A 16,086-nucleotide genomic window follows, 5' to 3' on the forward strand; every position below is an offset into this window, starting at 1 on the left:
ACATCTTCCTGTATTTGTGCTTGAAAGTTTCTCGTGCACCAGCCAGTGTGTGGGACGAGATACTGTTGATATTGTGCATTTTAAGAGCCATTGATGCTGGTGAGTTTAACTTAGTTTTACTTAAGATTAGCTGATGGAGTTAGTGTAATTTAGCTGTCCTTTAAAAGGAAGGTGGGTCACATTCTGTTATCACAAAAAAATATCAAATATTATTGTAATTCAATTATTTTGATAGTGTTACTGATATATTTTATGACTTATATGATCATTCTGACTCTAGTTATTAACAGATGCGTTTAGGTCCCCGGGATTAAGCTGAAAAGATGATTGACATTTTATGTGATAACATGATCTTGACTAAAGCTGTGTGATGCTTCTGACTGACAGTTTTTTTAATCCAATATAATTGCTCACTCTTTTCAGAAAACATTTCAATTTCAAATCCCTTTGTTCCTCTATGTACTGTATCTCTTGCAGCACCTTTTCTTTTGCAACGGACTTGTTTAAATTCTGAAATCAAACATCAGAACCATTTTTATGCTTTCCTTAAACTTGTGAGTGATCTTGAAATGACCTTCTGGTTCGCAGGCCTTCAGCCAGCTGACCATTAATCCCAAACACCTACAGATCCTCGCAGAGCTCCCATCCAACCTGAAAATCCTGCTGCTTCAGCTCTCTGAAAATGGGTAATTTACATGTCTTTTTTTTTTTTTATTATTTCTCATTTAAATTATTATTTCTTCTCACTACCTCCCACACGTTCTGCCCCTGTCTGTCTGACAGTGTGATGGTACATGAGTAAATGATCGAAGAGCACATAAGTCACAGGTCTACTTCCCTTCATAACTGGAGTAAGAGGAGTTCTGTGTGGTATACCTGCCACTAGAGGGCCAATAATAGAAATGGCAGTACTTGTGTTTGTGGATACAGATAGAAAGTATTTGAGTAACATGAGAAGTATAACATACAGTATACATATACACTTTTAAATAATTTATGTTGCTGTGTTTCAATTTGAGGTCTGAACTTTATGGGGCGTTCTATGAGATGACCAAACCTCCAGAAAATCCAAAAGGAAAGACGACACAGCTAGCAGGTTTGGTGCTTGTTCATTTCCCCCCCCCCCCCCATACAAAGTGCAGTCAGGCCTTCTACTTATATAACAATCGTGTGCCATTTCAAACATGACATTTACTGCTGTTATGTATTATTTTTACTGCATCTAATTTGTCCCATTACTCCAGGAAATATGGTCTTCATCACACGCACAACGCTGCATTGTTGTTAGCCTATAAATGGAGCCAAATTAATTAAGTATTCCCATGTAACATTTGTCTGCGAGGCAGATACAATATTCAGATTTCATGAAGATGTGAAGAGAGGGGGGGGAAAAAGCAGTGAAATGTAGAAAAGCCTCTGTGCGACCGGCCTGGCGCAGAACACCAGCTGTCACAAGTCTTCACAGGGTTTTAGCATATTGTATCACCTGCTCACATGACCTTTCCTGGGAATAATCTGACATAAGCAGTTATGAGTCTATATCTAGACTCATCGCTCGATAATGAGGACAAATTCATAAAAATAGAAAAAAACAAAGAGGGGATGAATGCTGGAGAGAAGCAGCGGAGGCGCTCGCAGGCATCAATTACACGACTTGTATGTGTCTGTATGTATACATGTCTAATTGTTTGTTGGTCCTCTTGTTACAGGTAACCTGGCGTGCTCTAGAGTGGCAAAGGTTTCAGTCAGCCCACAGGCTCTGCTGGCACTGAGGGAGCAGGTTCGGGCTTTAGGTCAGGAGGAGACACATGCCCCACTGAAGGGAGCCGGTTGGCAAGGTGCTGAGGGCAAAGTGGAGGCCTCTGAGAAAGATCACCTCGCTCCTCGGGTAAGTCATGTTGAGATTGATGCAATTTTATTTTATTTTACACATTATCTACTGTAAGCTTCACTGCAATCATTATTTTTCCCTGTTGTATCCCCCTTTATAGAAACCTGATGATGATGAAAAGTTGGCACCTCACTTCTCCAAAATTGTACAAGAAATGGAGGATTATTTGAAACCACTGCTCGCACAGTTTGATTCTTGTTTAAGGTGAAGTTCTGCATTTATCATCACATTCCCCTTTTGTCCACTGCAGAGACTCAATGAGGTTCATTTAATTTTCTAAGTGGTGAAACTTGTACTTTTATGTATAAAAGTACAACTGCAGCTTTTTCATGATTGTGCGATTTATGGTTGAAAGATTATGTATAGATCACAAGTCTTAATCTCCTGATGAAGTATAATTCATCAATTTCAGGCGCAGTCGTACGATGCAATTCCGTGCAACACAGAGACAACTTGTTCATTTATTCAACTTTTGTAATGAAAATTGAACCAGGAAATCGAGATGTAACAGGGACAGCTCACCCTCAATGTAAAGGTTTCGGGTTGTCAATTTTAGAGCAACCTAACTAAATAAATAAACAAGACAAATCATGAATATAATAACAGATTTATATATTTGTCTCTTTTCCCACAGCATATTGTGGGTAAATTGCCAATGGGCACCAACACTGTAATATGGTGATTTAGTTAAGTATATCATTGGGTGGCTTGCCGGCTGTTGCAGAAATGGCATAGGTCAAAGGGAAACGTATACTTTGAATGTGAGCTGTCTCTATATATAGAACATACTCTGCTATAGTGACATTTAATCATAACGTGAACAACTGCAGATTAATTATACTTGATGATACATATTGGTAAATACTTTATTCTGTATATAATGTCATTATTAACTATAACTCTATGTCATTTACTGGTAGACCTAAAAAAAAAAGGGCAGAGCCATTATTTATGATACCAGTTAAAATTGTCTTTACCGCTGCGGCACGTACAAATGTCCACTGTGAGAAACATCTATTTAAGTATGTGTTCAAGTGAGACTGGTTTTCTTAATGTTGGCCTGTCCCGTGTGTCCTGTTCTTTACATTCCGAAGAACAGCATGCAGCAAGCTTACCCAGCGAGTGCTGGATGTCTATATCTCTTGCACATTGTCACATCTTACACAATCTGGCTCTAGCTTGTGTGCTTGTCAAACATCCGTCATTGTTGTCCCACTGATCCCCACCTGTCCTTATCCGCCTCAGGCTCCAGGATGCATCAGTGCCATGTCTTGAAATAACCAAATCCAAAGATAAAGAAGACAAGGGAGGCTCAGGTAAGGGTAGAGTTTGGTGGGTGTGGGCTTGCATGTGTCAGTGTCACCCTGCGGGCTTTGTGGTTATCTTTTCTGTGAATTACATGAACCACTATTCCAACATCTGCTGTGACTCCTATCTGGCTGCCCATCAGCAGATTTCTATTCAACAGGCCACAGCTCATCCCCTCTAAAGCCAATGTTGATGCTGTCCATGTGCTTTAATGTTATAAATGATCATTTACACAGATGATCGCTTGTTCGAACAATATAGCTCAATACTTTTAATAGGCATAATGGTAATAATTATTCCTGTGAACAGTTTCCAAATAAATTACAATTCAAATAGTCGGACTTCATATGTGGACCAATAGTTAAAGGTTGTAGTTGTCGTAGCACAGATCTTAAACATTCTAAGCAAAATAATAATTACACTGTCATAAAATACACAATATGTGAAAATCTATTTGCTTTTCTGTGTATGTGTGCGCATTCAGATAAACTACCAGCAATATCAGGGGAGTGTGTGGTGCTGCTGGCCGACACAAAGTTGCTGGAGTTGCCACTGGAATCCTTGTCCATCCTGCGGATCGAATGCTTGAGCTCTGTGTCACGAGACTTTTCCCTCCAGCTTCTCCACAGTAGACTGAACAGAGAACAACCAGGTAACGTTGCCAACACACACAAATATACTTTTTACATGAAACATTAAATGTTTACAACGGTTACCAGCAGTCTCCTAACCATCCCCATGAATATACAGCAATTAGTGTAGTGTTCTTAGTCTGCTGCTCTTGATATCTAGTCTTTGTATAGTTTTTGCCTTAATTCTTCAAAATTGTTGCCCAACATTGTGAATCAGATATCAAATAAGCAATCAGAGGAGTTGATCAATACAGACATCAGTATGCAAACTTAATTCAAATGGGACTCATCACGTCTATCTGGGTCAAATAGTCTGATCCATGCCTTATCCGAGGGAACATCATTGAAAATGTCCAAAAATGTAATGTAAAAGAAAGTGATAAAATATTTCTGAATGTGCCCTTTTGTTTGGATACAAGGTAAAATGTAATCATAACTTTCTTGGTCCATGTCGCATCCCGCAACCCAGTTTTGTGAAAATCTATTCAGTAAATTTTGCATAATCATGCTGACAATCAAACAAAAACCTTTTTGGAGGGAATTATATAATTACAAATTAGCCAGAGTAGATTTAAAGCTCTATGTTACTGCTCATCAGTATCACTATTAGGCAACTTGTTTTATTTTGTGCTTATTATTATAGGCTTTGTTAGCGTATAATGCAGCATTTGTGTAAACAGTATCTAGTTGGTGAAAGATATCAATCAGATGAATACAAATAAAAAAATTAAATAAAAATGGGGGTTATAGCAGGAAAAACTGAGAAGGCTGAGTCCCTTGTTTAATGAATATCACCCTTCACACTGTGTCTATCCACAGTCTCTCTGAGTTTTATTTTGGAGGTCCGAAATAAGTGTAGAATCCCAAGAAAAAATATCCTGTTCTGTAGTGATGATGCATTAGTTTGAGAATTATGCTCATGAATATTTTTGGAGAGAGGAGAAAAGGGGGCAAAAATAGCATCAGAGCTGATGCTGCAGATATCTTTACCTTTTTAAAGGTTGAATCATTTGCATAACTTGAGTGAATGTTCAAAGGTTACATTTAAACTTTGTGTGTGTGTGTGTGTGTATGCCACATATAGCAAAGTACACAAGCATGTATCTTACATCTTTCAATACCTGGATCACATGTGTCGGTGACAAAGCAACCAGAATAAAAGTGATCTTTTTCTGGAATATCATTACCATAATTTTGACATCTACCGTTTAGCATTGTGTCAAGAAGATATAGTGCCCGAAAGCCCTTTTGAAAGGGCTATTTGTTATTCTGTGCAGAGCTTTGCATGTGGTATGAACAGGACAAATTAGCACAAACTATAAAAAGACTGCCTGCAGGTTGGAAATGTTTGCCTTTGCATGACCGTCTCTTCCATTTGCTGTCCTGTTGACCCTGTTTTTTTAAGTACAGATCCAAATAGTTGTACATGCAGTGTTAGCTCCTAGAATAAAAACATTGTTGTTTGCATTTGGACAATTTCAGCAAATGGTGGCAACAAAAATACTGTCAGATAAAGAAACTCAACTAGACCCCAACTGATAAACTATTTGGCCGATATGAGCCTTCCACAGATTGGTATCTGTGTTTGTGTTTTCCAATATGGACTGGTATGAAAACTTTTGTTTTACATAATAAACATTGCAGGAAAGATGTTTATCTATGTTTATATCATGAATAAAAATAATAATTTATTCATAATACAACATGTCGGCTGACATATCAGTATCATCATTTTTTAACTCCTAAATATTGGCTATATTGGCTATGGAACTCTATACTCAAGTCAGAACAAACTGTAGCCATTTAATAAGCGATACCATTTTGTCATCAAAAAATGAAGCCGGACAATAGATACGAAAAATGTGTCACCAATAAGTTATTTTATGATATAGCATGTCCTGGTAGAAACCAGACAAAGACAGGAAATAAAGCTCTTTGAAATGAGAGACAATGGTGGCCACAAAATAAAAGAGGATATAACTAAACATGTGCAAACAGAAAAACCATGAACAGAGATCTTGTGGACATATTCAGGTCTTGGGATTTAAAAAGGGATTGATTATTTGAAGCATTTTCTTCATATTAAAGGGAGAGTGAACTGAAAAATGAAAATGCACTCATTATCCCCTCACCACTATGCCGATGGAGGCGTGGGTGAAGTGTTTAGAGTCCGCAAAACACTTATTGTGGTCAACATTGATTTAAATTGTATTGGAATCGACTGCAACACTGTTTGTGTTTCGTGGACTCAAGCACTTCACCAACATTTGTTATGCAAAATAGGTTTGCCTTGAGTTTGGCATTAGAGGTTTGCACTGGTGGCAAGGTTCCAGGGTCATTGGTGCTAGAGGAGGAAGAAAATCATTGATTCATCTTCTTCTGGCATTGAAATTTTACAACAAAAGTTGGTATTCAGTCATTGAGTCATCTCTTTTTTTCATGAATTAAAATTGTCATAATGGGAATGTTGATGATCTGCTGGTGAACAGCATTTGTTTTGATTAATCCCCAGGTTACTTTAAATATCTGCTAGATATCGAATGATCAAAATAGATGTGATACGTTATGTCCCTTCTCCCAGTCCAAATACTGCATAATATCCACCGTACACATGGTACCTATTCTTCTTCTTGTTCTGTTCTTCTTTTTGCGGGTGGTAATCGAACGTCAAGATGTGCATTACCATCCACTGGGCTAAATCCACTGGATCTGCCTCTTCTTCCTTACTGCTCCACCGATCTCCTAACTGCTCTTTTCCTTTTCATTACTTCACACCCCCCAACGGGGCACATGTATACATATTAATTCTGCTTCCTGTTTGTGGCAGTTGACAACAAAAAGGAGACCAAAGGTGGCATACCAACTAAGGGGAAGGGAGATCAAAGCCAAGGCATCAAAGTGGTAAGTTCAGTAAATTAATCTGGGCCTCCCAGATACACACAGCAATATTACTTTTACCTGCTATCAGCATAGGCAATTATTTGAATTCCTCTCGCCTCTCTTTTAAGTGTGGGTTTTCAATCAATTACATGATGTGTTTTCATAAAGATGCTATTTCTAGCTCCCGAGCAGTGATCCTCTGTCATGCATCACTTCTGTTTTTCTCCATCTCCCCTCTTTGCTTCCATCACTCTTGCTGTCTCCTCAGTTGAAAAATCCATACTTATATTCTCTCTGCTAACTGGTATTTGAAGATGTACATGTCCTAGAATCAATATTAGCATGTGTTTATAAATGTTCTTAGCTAACTACTTCTTTGTATTAACATCCTTAACCCAGATCTCTGTCGACATCGGGAACTTGAAATGTATCCTTTTTGAGCAAGTATTTATAAGTGTCTTGTTAAATTTCTGAATGACTTGTGCAGAGGCCGTTCCAAACCTGCTATTGGAATGGGATGTTTTCTTTTCCTGTCTTAATGCTCCAGAGCTACTTCAGAATTATCCCTTGTCAGTAGTGAGTCTCTCAAACAATGACTTTTTATTGATTGTCGCTGGATGTTGTGTGTCCGTCATTAAATTAAAGGAACTCACTTTATTGTAGTTAACATGTGAGGTTTATATATAAGAAGAAGAATGATTTAGTGAACTGCTGTTATTCTTTCATACATTGCATGTCATCTATTTTAGAGGTCTATTAAGCCATCGACACAATCTTCAAACCCAAGTTCACAATTGCTTTTAATTCAGCTCGATAAAGCATTGCTGCGACAAAATGAAGAGTGTGCTTAAGCTTTGTAGTCAATGTGTGAAAGAGAGAGCAGTTCTGTGAATGTTGTTGACATGCTTTGGATGAATATTTGTGTCTCAGCCCAATATGGTGAAATAAAATAGAATGATGATCATTGTCTGGCGGCAAAATCACACAGATCTCAGCACTCCTTTTATTTTGAGGAATTAACAATACACAGAACAAGTGTAAAGAAGATAAGATGAACGGTTCACGAGGTACATGTTCCACAGACAGACAGGAACTTGTAGTTGTAGACTGTAGAACAGGGTGGCAGTCATTTTCAAAGATGATTATTCTTAACACACCTCTACAGATATTGTCGACCCTGACAATGTGGGACTCTTTGGTAAGTAAATGTCCACATCTTACTGTACCTACTGTTATGGATGTAAATATAGTGCTTTGTGGACGATATTTTGGGATGTTGCTTATGATCCATTGCATTGCTGTATAGTTCAAGCTGCTTTTATGTCAGTCTCATCCCAAAGTGTTACCAGAGGAAATCTTGCAGTGCGCCCTCTTTCAGAGATGAAGGCTCTCTTTATGTTGTATAGCAGCCAAATGGCTCAGTATGTGATCCTCTCAGCATCTAGTCTTTTAAAGCATCCTTCATTTACATTTACAGTGAACTATTTTAGAAAAAACTCCAAATTACTTTTTTCACCTGTCGCAAGTGGAAGTTTTGTTCTATGTTGTTGTCTGTATGCGGAACAGATGGGACCAGTCTGAGCACAAGGATGAAGGAGATATTGGAAACCTACAGAAGCGAACTCACCTATCCCTGGGAGGGCTTCATGGGCAGCAAAGAAACGCCCAGGTTAGAACCTTTAAGTACAGAACCTTTAATTCAAGCAAATCAATGCAGCATGTCCATCTTGTTACTCTGCACTTCACCTAATCTCTTTTGCTCTGCCATCTCTCTCATATCTGTCAAGTCCGTCCGAGATGGAGCAGCTGCTGTGCAAAAGCAGCGCCTTCATTTACCTGGGAAAGGAGCGCTTCATGGCAAACGTTCCACCTGGAAAACTAGCAGCCCTCAATCTCTCTGGTACTGTACACACGTGCAATGCATTTTGTCTGCATGGTTTATAATAGGATCTGTGATAAAAATTTTTGTGAAAGAATACAATGCGAAATTATAGATTCACAGCATGCTGGACATATCCATGTTAATATTTATAAGGGCAGAAACATGTTGCTCAGGTATGATACTTGCAATGTTTCAGTTTATTCAGACATGACACCAGCAACATAGACAAACTAAACGTCTAACACCTCCGCGTACAATAATCATAATATTTCCATCACTTCACTTGCTGTTAATATCATCAATTAACTGGGGTTGTCAGTACAAAAAAAGCATATTACATTTTTTATTTTTAAATGTGAATAGCTCAGGACGCTTGACCTCTTTCACTGCATGGGGACCATCTAAAAACAAAAATAATCCAGATGAATTCAATATGAAAAGACTGACAGAGAACTAGTCCGTTTCATCAAATGAAGGAAACAATTAACCTCAAACATATCAACATTTATTTATGTCTTTATTATAATGTCACCATCAACAGTTAAATTGGTCCCTTTAAACGTTGCTTTCACTATGTAACAAAGACATTTCACAAACAAACAGGAAGAGGATAGAGCTTTTATTTTCCCAAATAGCTGTCTGCAGTTTGGCCCAGACGGAGGAAGTGACGGGCGGTGCTGCGACTAATAGAAACAAAAGGATATATGGAGATATTGAATAGGGTTCAAAAGTGGCATTCAGTTATATTTCTACAAAATCAGTAAACCTCAGTGTTACTCTTCCTCTACCAAAACACTGAAAAAGGAAAACAATCCGATCTTTGCGATATCAGTGCCAATAGTAATACAACTTTTAAACACTAAGGGTAAAAAAGATGAAAAGTTGTCTGTGTACGCGTTATTGAAATTGTACAACATCTTGGGTTTTCTTAAACATTTGAAACAGTAACACAGGAAGAAAATTGGTAATTGGCAAAATAGTGCAATGAATGAATTGGGAGCAGAGCTGTGTTTATGTAAGCACTAAATGAGGCAGTAGACTTAATCTCCTCAAACACATCCATCTTTCATTTGTTGAGTGCTATATTTAGAAATAGCCCTGATTTGCCTTGTGAAATCAATGAGGTTTTACTTTCAAAAATATGTAATGATGATTAATGATTGTGTATTTTTAGTTGAGCAGCAAAAGCAGTTGAAATCTGACTGCATTGCTCATATAGTAACTTTACATAAGAGTTGCTTATCATAAGGCTCAAGACAGATATTTGCTGAATCATTTCAGCCCAGACTCAGTGTTGTCTCAGTTGATAAATGAGTAAATTTTCACTGATGTAGCCTCTTTGATAAAATAGTTTTTACTTGGGAGTCATAAAAGAACTCCTGAACATTGTCATTTATTTACAGTCAGGGGAAAGGAAGTCTCTCAACCCTACTCCCCTCTTCTCAAATTTCCGACAAGGTCTTTTCCCTTCTACTCTTTAAATAAATAATAACCCACCTCAAATCGCCTTTGAGATCTTACGCCTTCAAAAAAAGGTATTGCACAAAACAACTATGGCCTCATGTTCAGTGCTCCTTTCTTCTCCTTCACCATCAGACAAAGGGATGGGCGGACTCTCCAATGTGAGTGATAGTGTCAGACTGGCCTTACACATCGCCCTAGGCCAGACATATGTGGCACCCAGTAGCCTGCCGTTATTGCTGCTAACTATAGTGTGACTGACAGCGGGGTCTGCACTGTTCCTACTTAATTGGCCACCAAGACATGATGAGACGATGGCAGATTTGTGTTTTCTGAGAAAAAAAAAGGTGTCATTCAGTACACGTTGCACCATCTGCACTGGTATCTTTGTCTTGTTTAGGTTTTATGAGTATTTATAGAAGGAGTATTTGTTTTTGAGCAGGACTCTTGGAGGACAAAGCTTAAGGAACCAAACACTGATTTGACAATACCTGCACATACGGCAGCCTCATATCAGAGATGGTGTTGGGTTTCGTTTGGCTTTCCTCCGATACCGGTGCTGAATTTATACAATTATGGTACCGAAATGGTGCCAGAACTTTCCTTTGGAAAAAAAAAGCACAAAAAAAGTCGATCACAGATAAGTATGGCTTTTTTTTATTGCTTTGGCAAATTTAAATTTAATACATTAGCTGGTAACAGTTTAAAGGATACTTAATTTAAATATAAAATCTAAATAAGTGAAAAAATCTTCACCTATCCACATAACAAAATCATATAATAAATACAAATTTAAACCAACAGTGTCAGTGCTTAATACAGCACAATTCTCTAGCTCCAAACCTTCCATCAATTGTCCCCCCACTGCTGGAGCCAGGGACATCCACACTGCCAGCTACTATGCTTAGGATGTCACGCAATCAGTCAAACACAATGCAAACACAATGCAACTGTGCGTAATTAAGTTGTCGTCATCCTCCCTTCACACAAAATTGTTTTTAGACAATTGCTGAACGTCCCAGACACACTTTAGATACGGACCATTTACTTTGGACAATTTATCTTTATGCTGTGTCCAACATCACACACTCATTCACTCACCTTATACTTCACTATGTAGAGACTTCCATGCCGCGGATTATATAGTGAGCTCATCTTGTTTGCCGCAGTTTGTGCTGTGATGCGCTGCCCTGCTCTCATTTACATTTATGCGACAGGTTGGGCTGTTCCTGCTGCCCTCTCTCCTCTTGTCTCCCAGCACAATGTAGGGTGAAATATATGATCAGCTAGTGATCTTGGTCTGGTAGGTACCGGCCCTGTACCCAGGCCTAATCAGAGTGTACTGCTGTTGTAGCTCTGAGCCCTGAGCTGTGTCTTGCTTCAGACACACACACACACACATAATTGACAGTGAATAGGAAGACGGCTATAACAGCTGCATTGCACTGGACAGCCTTACTTCTGAAGAGAAGAGAGTGGACAGTGGATATCCCGACTTACATACACCTGGTGTCAGACACAAGCTTCACACAGCTTATCTACAGTCAATGGTATAGTCCAAGTGCTTGTACAGTAAAAGCCTGTCTGTGTGCTCGTACATGAATGAATTGTGTTGAAGTAACAGTATTCCTGTGCTTGATAGTCCTGCTAAAAGCTTCTTTGGCCTTGTGGCAAGAATTACCACATTATTCTACTCTTTTGGTTTGAAGTACACTGAAAGCTTTTTCTGTTCTACTGAAGGCACATGGCAAGTATATGTCATTATTTGGTCAATAAATGGAGTTACATATTATGTTCTGTTCTGTAGCCAGGGTAGCACTCTGTCTCCTGCGTCAAAGTGATTTCTGGGAATTTCACAAATAAATAAAAGCAGAAGAAGCAGTCAAGTCACAAATATAAAACCTCTCACCCTCCCATACATCATTCACAACCTCGTGATGACACACACCAGCCTGAAGAGCGCTGCACTAGTAAAGTTTAAAAGTTTGAGACAAAACATCGCTGATCCACATTGTGTTAGGAAAGAAAAGTTATGGAATTTGTCGAATGGAAAGTTCAAGTTTGAATCAATCAGTCCCGGTAAATTGGATGTGCCTGTTATTAGTTGTGGTTATTGTAGTTGAATCTGACAACGAGCACTACTTGAGCAGCAGCCTTTTCCACAATACAAGCGCAGCTGTTGTATCTGTTTACAGTGCAACCTTAGAACTTGTTTGGTGCTGTATTTAACTCCTGAGTCAGTATGTGGCCTTTTCATGGAGGTCACTCATTAGAGCCCACACCTCCGCCAAGACCAAACACACACATCAGGCTTTTTTCATCAAGATACATGAATTATCCCTTGGGAAATCAATGAAATCCATGAAAAACACCCAATCTCCCAATGTTAAAGAAAGTGATAAAAAAATCCTAAATCCGGCCCCTGAAGTGGATCTTCAACAAATCTAATGGGTTCTCCCACAACCCACACCAAATCCTGTCTCTAAGTTTCATTCAAATATGTCTTGTTTTCAATCTTACTAACAAAAATATAGACCAATCAACAAACAAATTGGTTTTGTCGTTTGTTTTATTTTTGTATGGCCTTTTGATGAATAGCTTCCTTCTATTAAAAGCTTTATTGTATTCTGCTGCCAGATAATCATGTTTTCTCCTCAGAGTGCCGGATCGCTCTGCTCTTTGAGCAGCTTCTGAACAACAGCAGCATTCACTGCCATCAAATCCTCGACACGCACAGGAGGTAACAAAGCAGCTTAATTAAATGCAGCTCCTTCTGAATTTGATCACATTTCATCTCACTCCGTCTTCTCTTTTACACTCCTAATGTCTTTGTGCATTCTCTTTACTGGAGTTACAACTGATGTTTGTGTTTGGCAGTGTTGTGGTTTCACCTCTTCCTCTCTCTAATAATGTCACGGTTTCTCTACCTTCCAGTGGAGGAGATGTTGCCCCGGAGAAACCCCTCGAGACGGCTCTGCTGTTGAGTTTGTGTGGTGTCGGCTGTGTTGTCCTCAATCAGTGGCGCAGCAGTCTTCAACAGAACACGCACAATATGGCCACTGTTCTTGATAGTAGGTTTCAGATATAATGCAGTCTCTAATTTACCATTGTATCTAATACATTGCACTTAAATGTCTTAAAACCTTTATTTGATGCCTGTGTCACCATGTCTTGCAGATCTACTGGGGGTGAGACAGACCTCAGGTCAGACCATCCACACCTTGAGGAGAAGGAACAGTTCAGAAATCCCACATTGCAAGGACAAAGGATCACATGGTACTGAACCGTATATATACTCCCATTTATTTCTATTCAGTGTAAAGGCATGTCATGCAATTCTATGTGCTCTTGTAGGAGTAGTACATCACAGACACCCACACATCTGTCCTTCTCTGTGAAGGAGACCTGGGTTTATTTGCAAAGAGGGAAACATCAAGCGGAATTCTCCAAGTTTTCAATCCATCAATGCTGAGTGTCAATATATCTCTCATGTGTAGAACAGTAATTACAGCTTCCCCTGGTTTTTTTCTCTGCAGATACGGTTCTCCTCACTGACTCAAAGAAAGAAGATGTTCACCACAAAATGGCTCTTAAGTCATCAGCCTTCAACTGTGTTCTTTATGGACTCCCTCACTTAATTTTCAAGTGATACACTCCAGCTCACAATGATTTCAGGCAGATGTGTAAGCCAGCTTTGCAAATAATACTGTATGCAAAACAACTACTGAAGTATGAGTGGGTTACAATTTTCATTAAAAATGATACACTACTTCCATTGTCTAATACTTTATTTTGTGAGACTAGTAATTTTATTCTCTTTGTTTTTAGAATTGTTTGCACTTCACACGGCAGACGTATGATACAATGTGTAATATGCATGACTCCTTCATATAAAGCCCGAGCTCTCAATACTCACAGAACGGAAAGCTTATGGAGCTACACCCTATACATGGCTTGTATTAATAAAATATAAATGTGACTGTCGACCATAGTGCTGACAAATTTTACTTGTAAGATTTCTGTGTCACAGATTATACTCAATATATCAAGTGTTTACAACGTTACATCCACATTCGTCACTGGGATTACACATTTTTTATTATATACGTTTGGATTAGACTTTAAAACACTGTCCCATGGCTAAGTATGTTATGAATGTATCACCTTGCAGCTGTAAGTTGTGTTAATGTGTTTATGTTTTGTTGTAAGTTCTGTTATGAATGATTTTCTCTTTAATTCCCATTTACTCGAGCTGTGTTAACTTTAGCTTCTGTAAACAGTCAGTGCTGCTTAAGCCTCTTCTTTACAATCTTTAAATAACAGTTCTTTCAAACATTGATGCCACAATTAATAAGCTTGTCCTCTCTGTTCCTACATTGGTATGTTCATCCGTCCCATCTTTGTGAACATGATATCTCAAGACCACTTCAAGGGAATTTATTCAACTTTGGTACAATGTTTAGCTGGACTCAAGAATGTACCGATTAGATGTTGCTGGTCCTGGGTCAAAGGTCAAAGTTGCTGTTACCTCACAAAATACATTGTGTGAAGGAGGAGGCCACGGAATCCCAGTTAGTGGAGGAAAATTCATGCAAAACCATAATGTCATAAGAGTTATCCAGCAGAATGCCACAGGTTATGGGAATGCGAAGCGACTGCCTCCCCTTAGAGCTGACTGGTGCTTTAGCCCCGAGCAGGAGCCAGGGGCTAAACGGGCAGGAAGGAGGAAGCGTGAGGCCGATAGGGAGCAGCACGGACCGGTTCAGGGTCGAAGAGGATAGTGTCTAGGTGTCTCTCTGCTTCCTGGATTTTGTAGAGAGGAGATTCTCGGCTCCAACTCAGCGATCTTCTGCCAGAAGTAAACACAGTTGTGGCAGCCAGAAGGCGGGCTAAGTAGAGCCATGATAATTTAAGGAGAGAGTCTGCAGACGAGGCCTGAACACCTTGGGAGAATTCTTTCAATGTTGTGTTATTGTGCATGTGATGTGTAAGGACAAACTGCACTGGTTGGCACAGTCATACGTGCTGTGATGAAATGCATCAATGAGACATTGCAGTGTGAGTGTAATCCTTGTATTTCTTGCTGTATTGCACAAAACGTTAATTTGGCAACTTGGTAATTAAGAAATAAACCCCTTCAGAAAAAAAATCGCATTACTCTAAGAACTGCGTAACCTGAGCGTTGAAGTGGCGCCCTACTTATTGTGATTCTCTCCAGTTCTCTCCTCAAACTGCACTGAAGGCAGGATCTGGTTTAGCAGAGGGTACAAACACATAATACCTTCTGGATTCCCATTAGTTTCTTAGTAGTTTTTTTGTTGAAAAAAGCACTGTTATTGTGCTGTCTCTCAATTATCTATGAGCTTCTAAAGGGCTCTAGTCTCATATCGCTGGCTTGTCAGATAACAAATTTGTATTGATTCAGCCAGTCCCCGACACCCTGTCCGCAGCAGCATTCAGACTCAAGCAACTCTGCTCATGTCTGCAAAGCTGATGTCTGGACGACTTGTTCTTCAGCAGCTGACACTCTGCTGCCGGAGACCAACCCGTCTTCTGCCCTTATTCTGATAAATAACTACTGCTAACGTCTCAGCAGCTTGTTTGTCTATTCAGCCTGGAACAACATGGGTTTTCACCCCTCTGGGCAGACAGCAGATTCTCTCTCTTGCCGTTTGGCTCCCACATCCCACACAAACTGTTTGGAGATATTGTCAGTGGTAAATACTGTATAGATACATGCAGTATAGATACATTCGCATTAAAATACTTTATTTGACATTTATTTTGTGTCTATGCTTTTACTTCCTTTTTCTTCATCAAAGTTGATTTAAGCCATGCTAATTTATCAGAACCACAACTAAAGGTGTCATGATTTAGTTTCATTTTAATTAATTGACATCCTGAAATCTATGATGGAGTATTAGGGTTGAAGAGAAAACTGTATTCAGAGATTTTGAAAATAGTCATATTATTATTAGGAAAAAGTAATAATTTTATCTCATGAGCTATTCTAGAGAAACTCAGGACTGACA

General features: G+C 39.0%; 1 protein-coding gene across 1 annotated transcript in view; it reads left to right on the forward strand.

Annotated features, from left to right (window-relative positions):
• LOC133021060 (cilia- and flagella-associated protein 46) overlaps window positions 1-13,703 on the forward strand; it is a 60,881-nt gene extending 47,178 nt beyond the window's left edge. The window contains exons 47-60 of the mRNA XM_061087828.1: window positions 589-686; window positions 1,020-1,096; window positions 1,710-1,888; window positions 1,992-2,095; window positions 3,137-3,213; window positions 3,696-3,851; window positions 6,659-6,732; window positions 7,259-7,280; window positions 8,278-8,380; window positions 8,499-8,611; window positions 12,713-12,794; window positions 12,989-13,125; window positions 13,232-13,330; window positions 13,591-13,703. Coding sequence (XP_060943811.1) covers window positions 589-686; window positions 1,020-1,096; window positions 1,710-1,888; window positions 1,992-2,095; window positions 3,137-3,213; window positions 3,696-3,851; window positions 6,659-6,732; window positions 7,259-7,280; window positions 8,278-8,380; window positions 8,499-8,611; window positions 12,713-12,794; window positions 12,989-13,125; window positions 13,232-13,330; window positions 13,591-13,703 — 1,434 coding nt within the window. The remainder of the gene's footprint in view (window positions 1-588; window positions 687-1,019; window positions 1,097-1,709; window positions 1,889-1,991; window positions 2,096-3,136; window positions 3,214-3,695; window positions 3,852-6,658; window positions 6,733-7,258; window positions 7,281-8,277; window positions 8,381-8,498; window positions 8,612-12,712; window positions 12,795-12,988; window positions 13,126-13,231; window positions 13,331-13,590) is intronic.
• The last annotated feature ends 2,383 nt before the right edge of the window (window positions 13,704-16,086 follow it).

Source organism: Limanda limanda, chromosome 15, assembly GCF_963576545.1.
Source record: "Limanda limanda chromosome 15, fLimLim1.1, whole genome shotgun sequence".
In the NCBI taxonomy this organism is placed as follows: Eukaryota; Metazoa; Chordata; class Actinopteri; order Pleuronectiformes; family Pleuronectidae; genus Limanda; species Limanda limanda.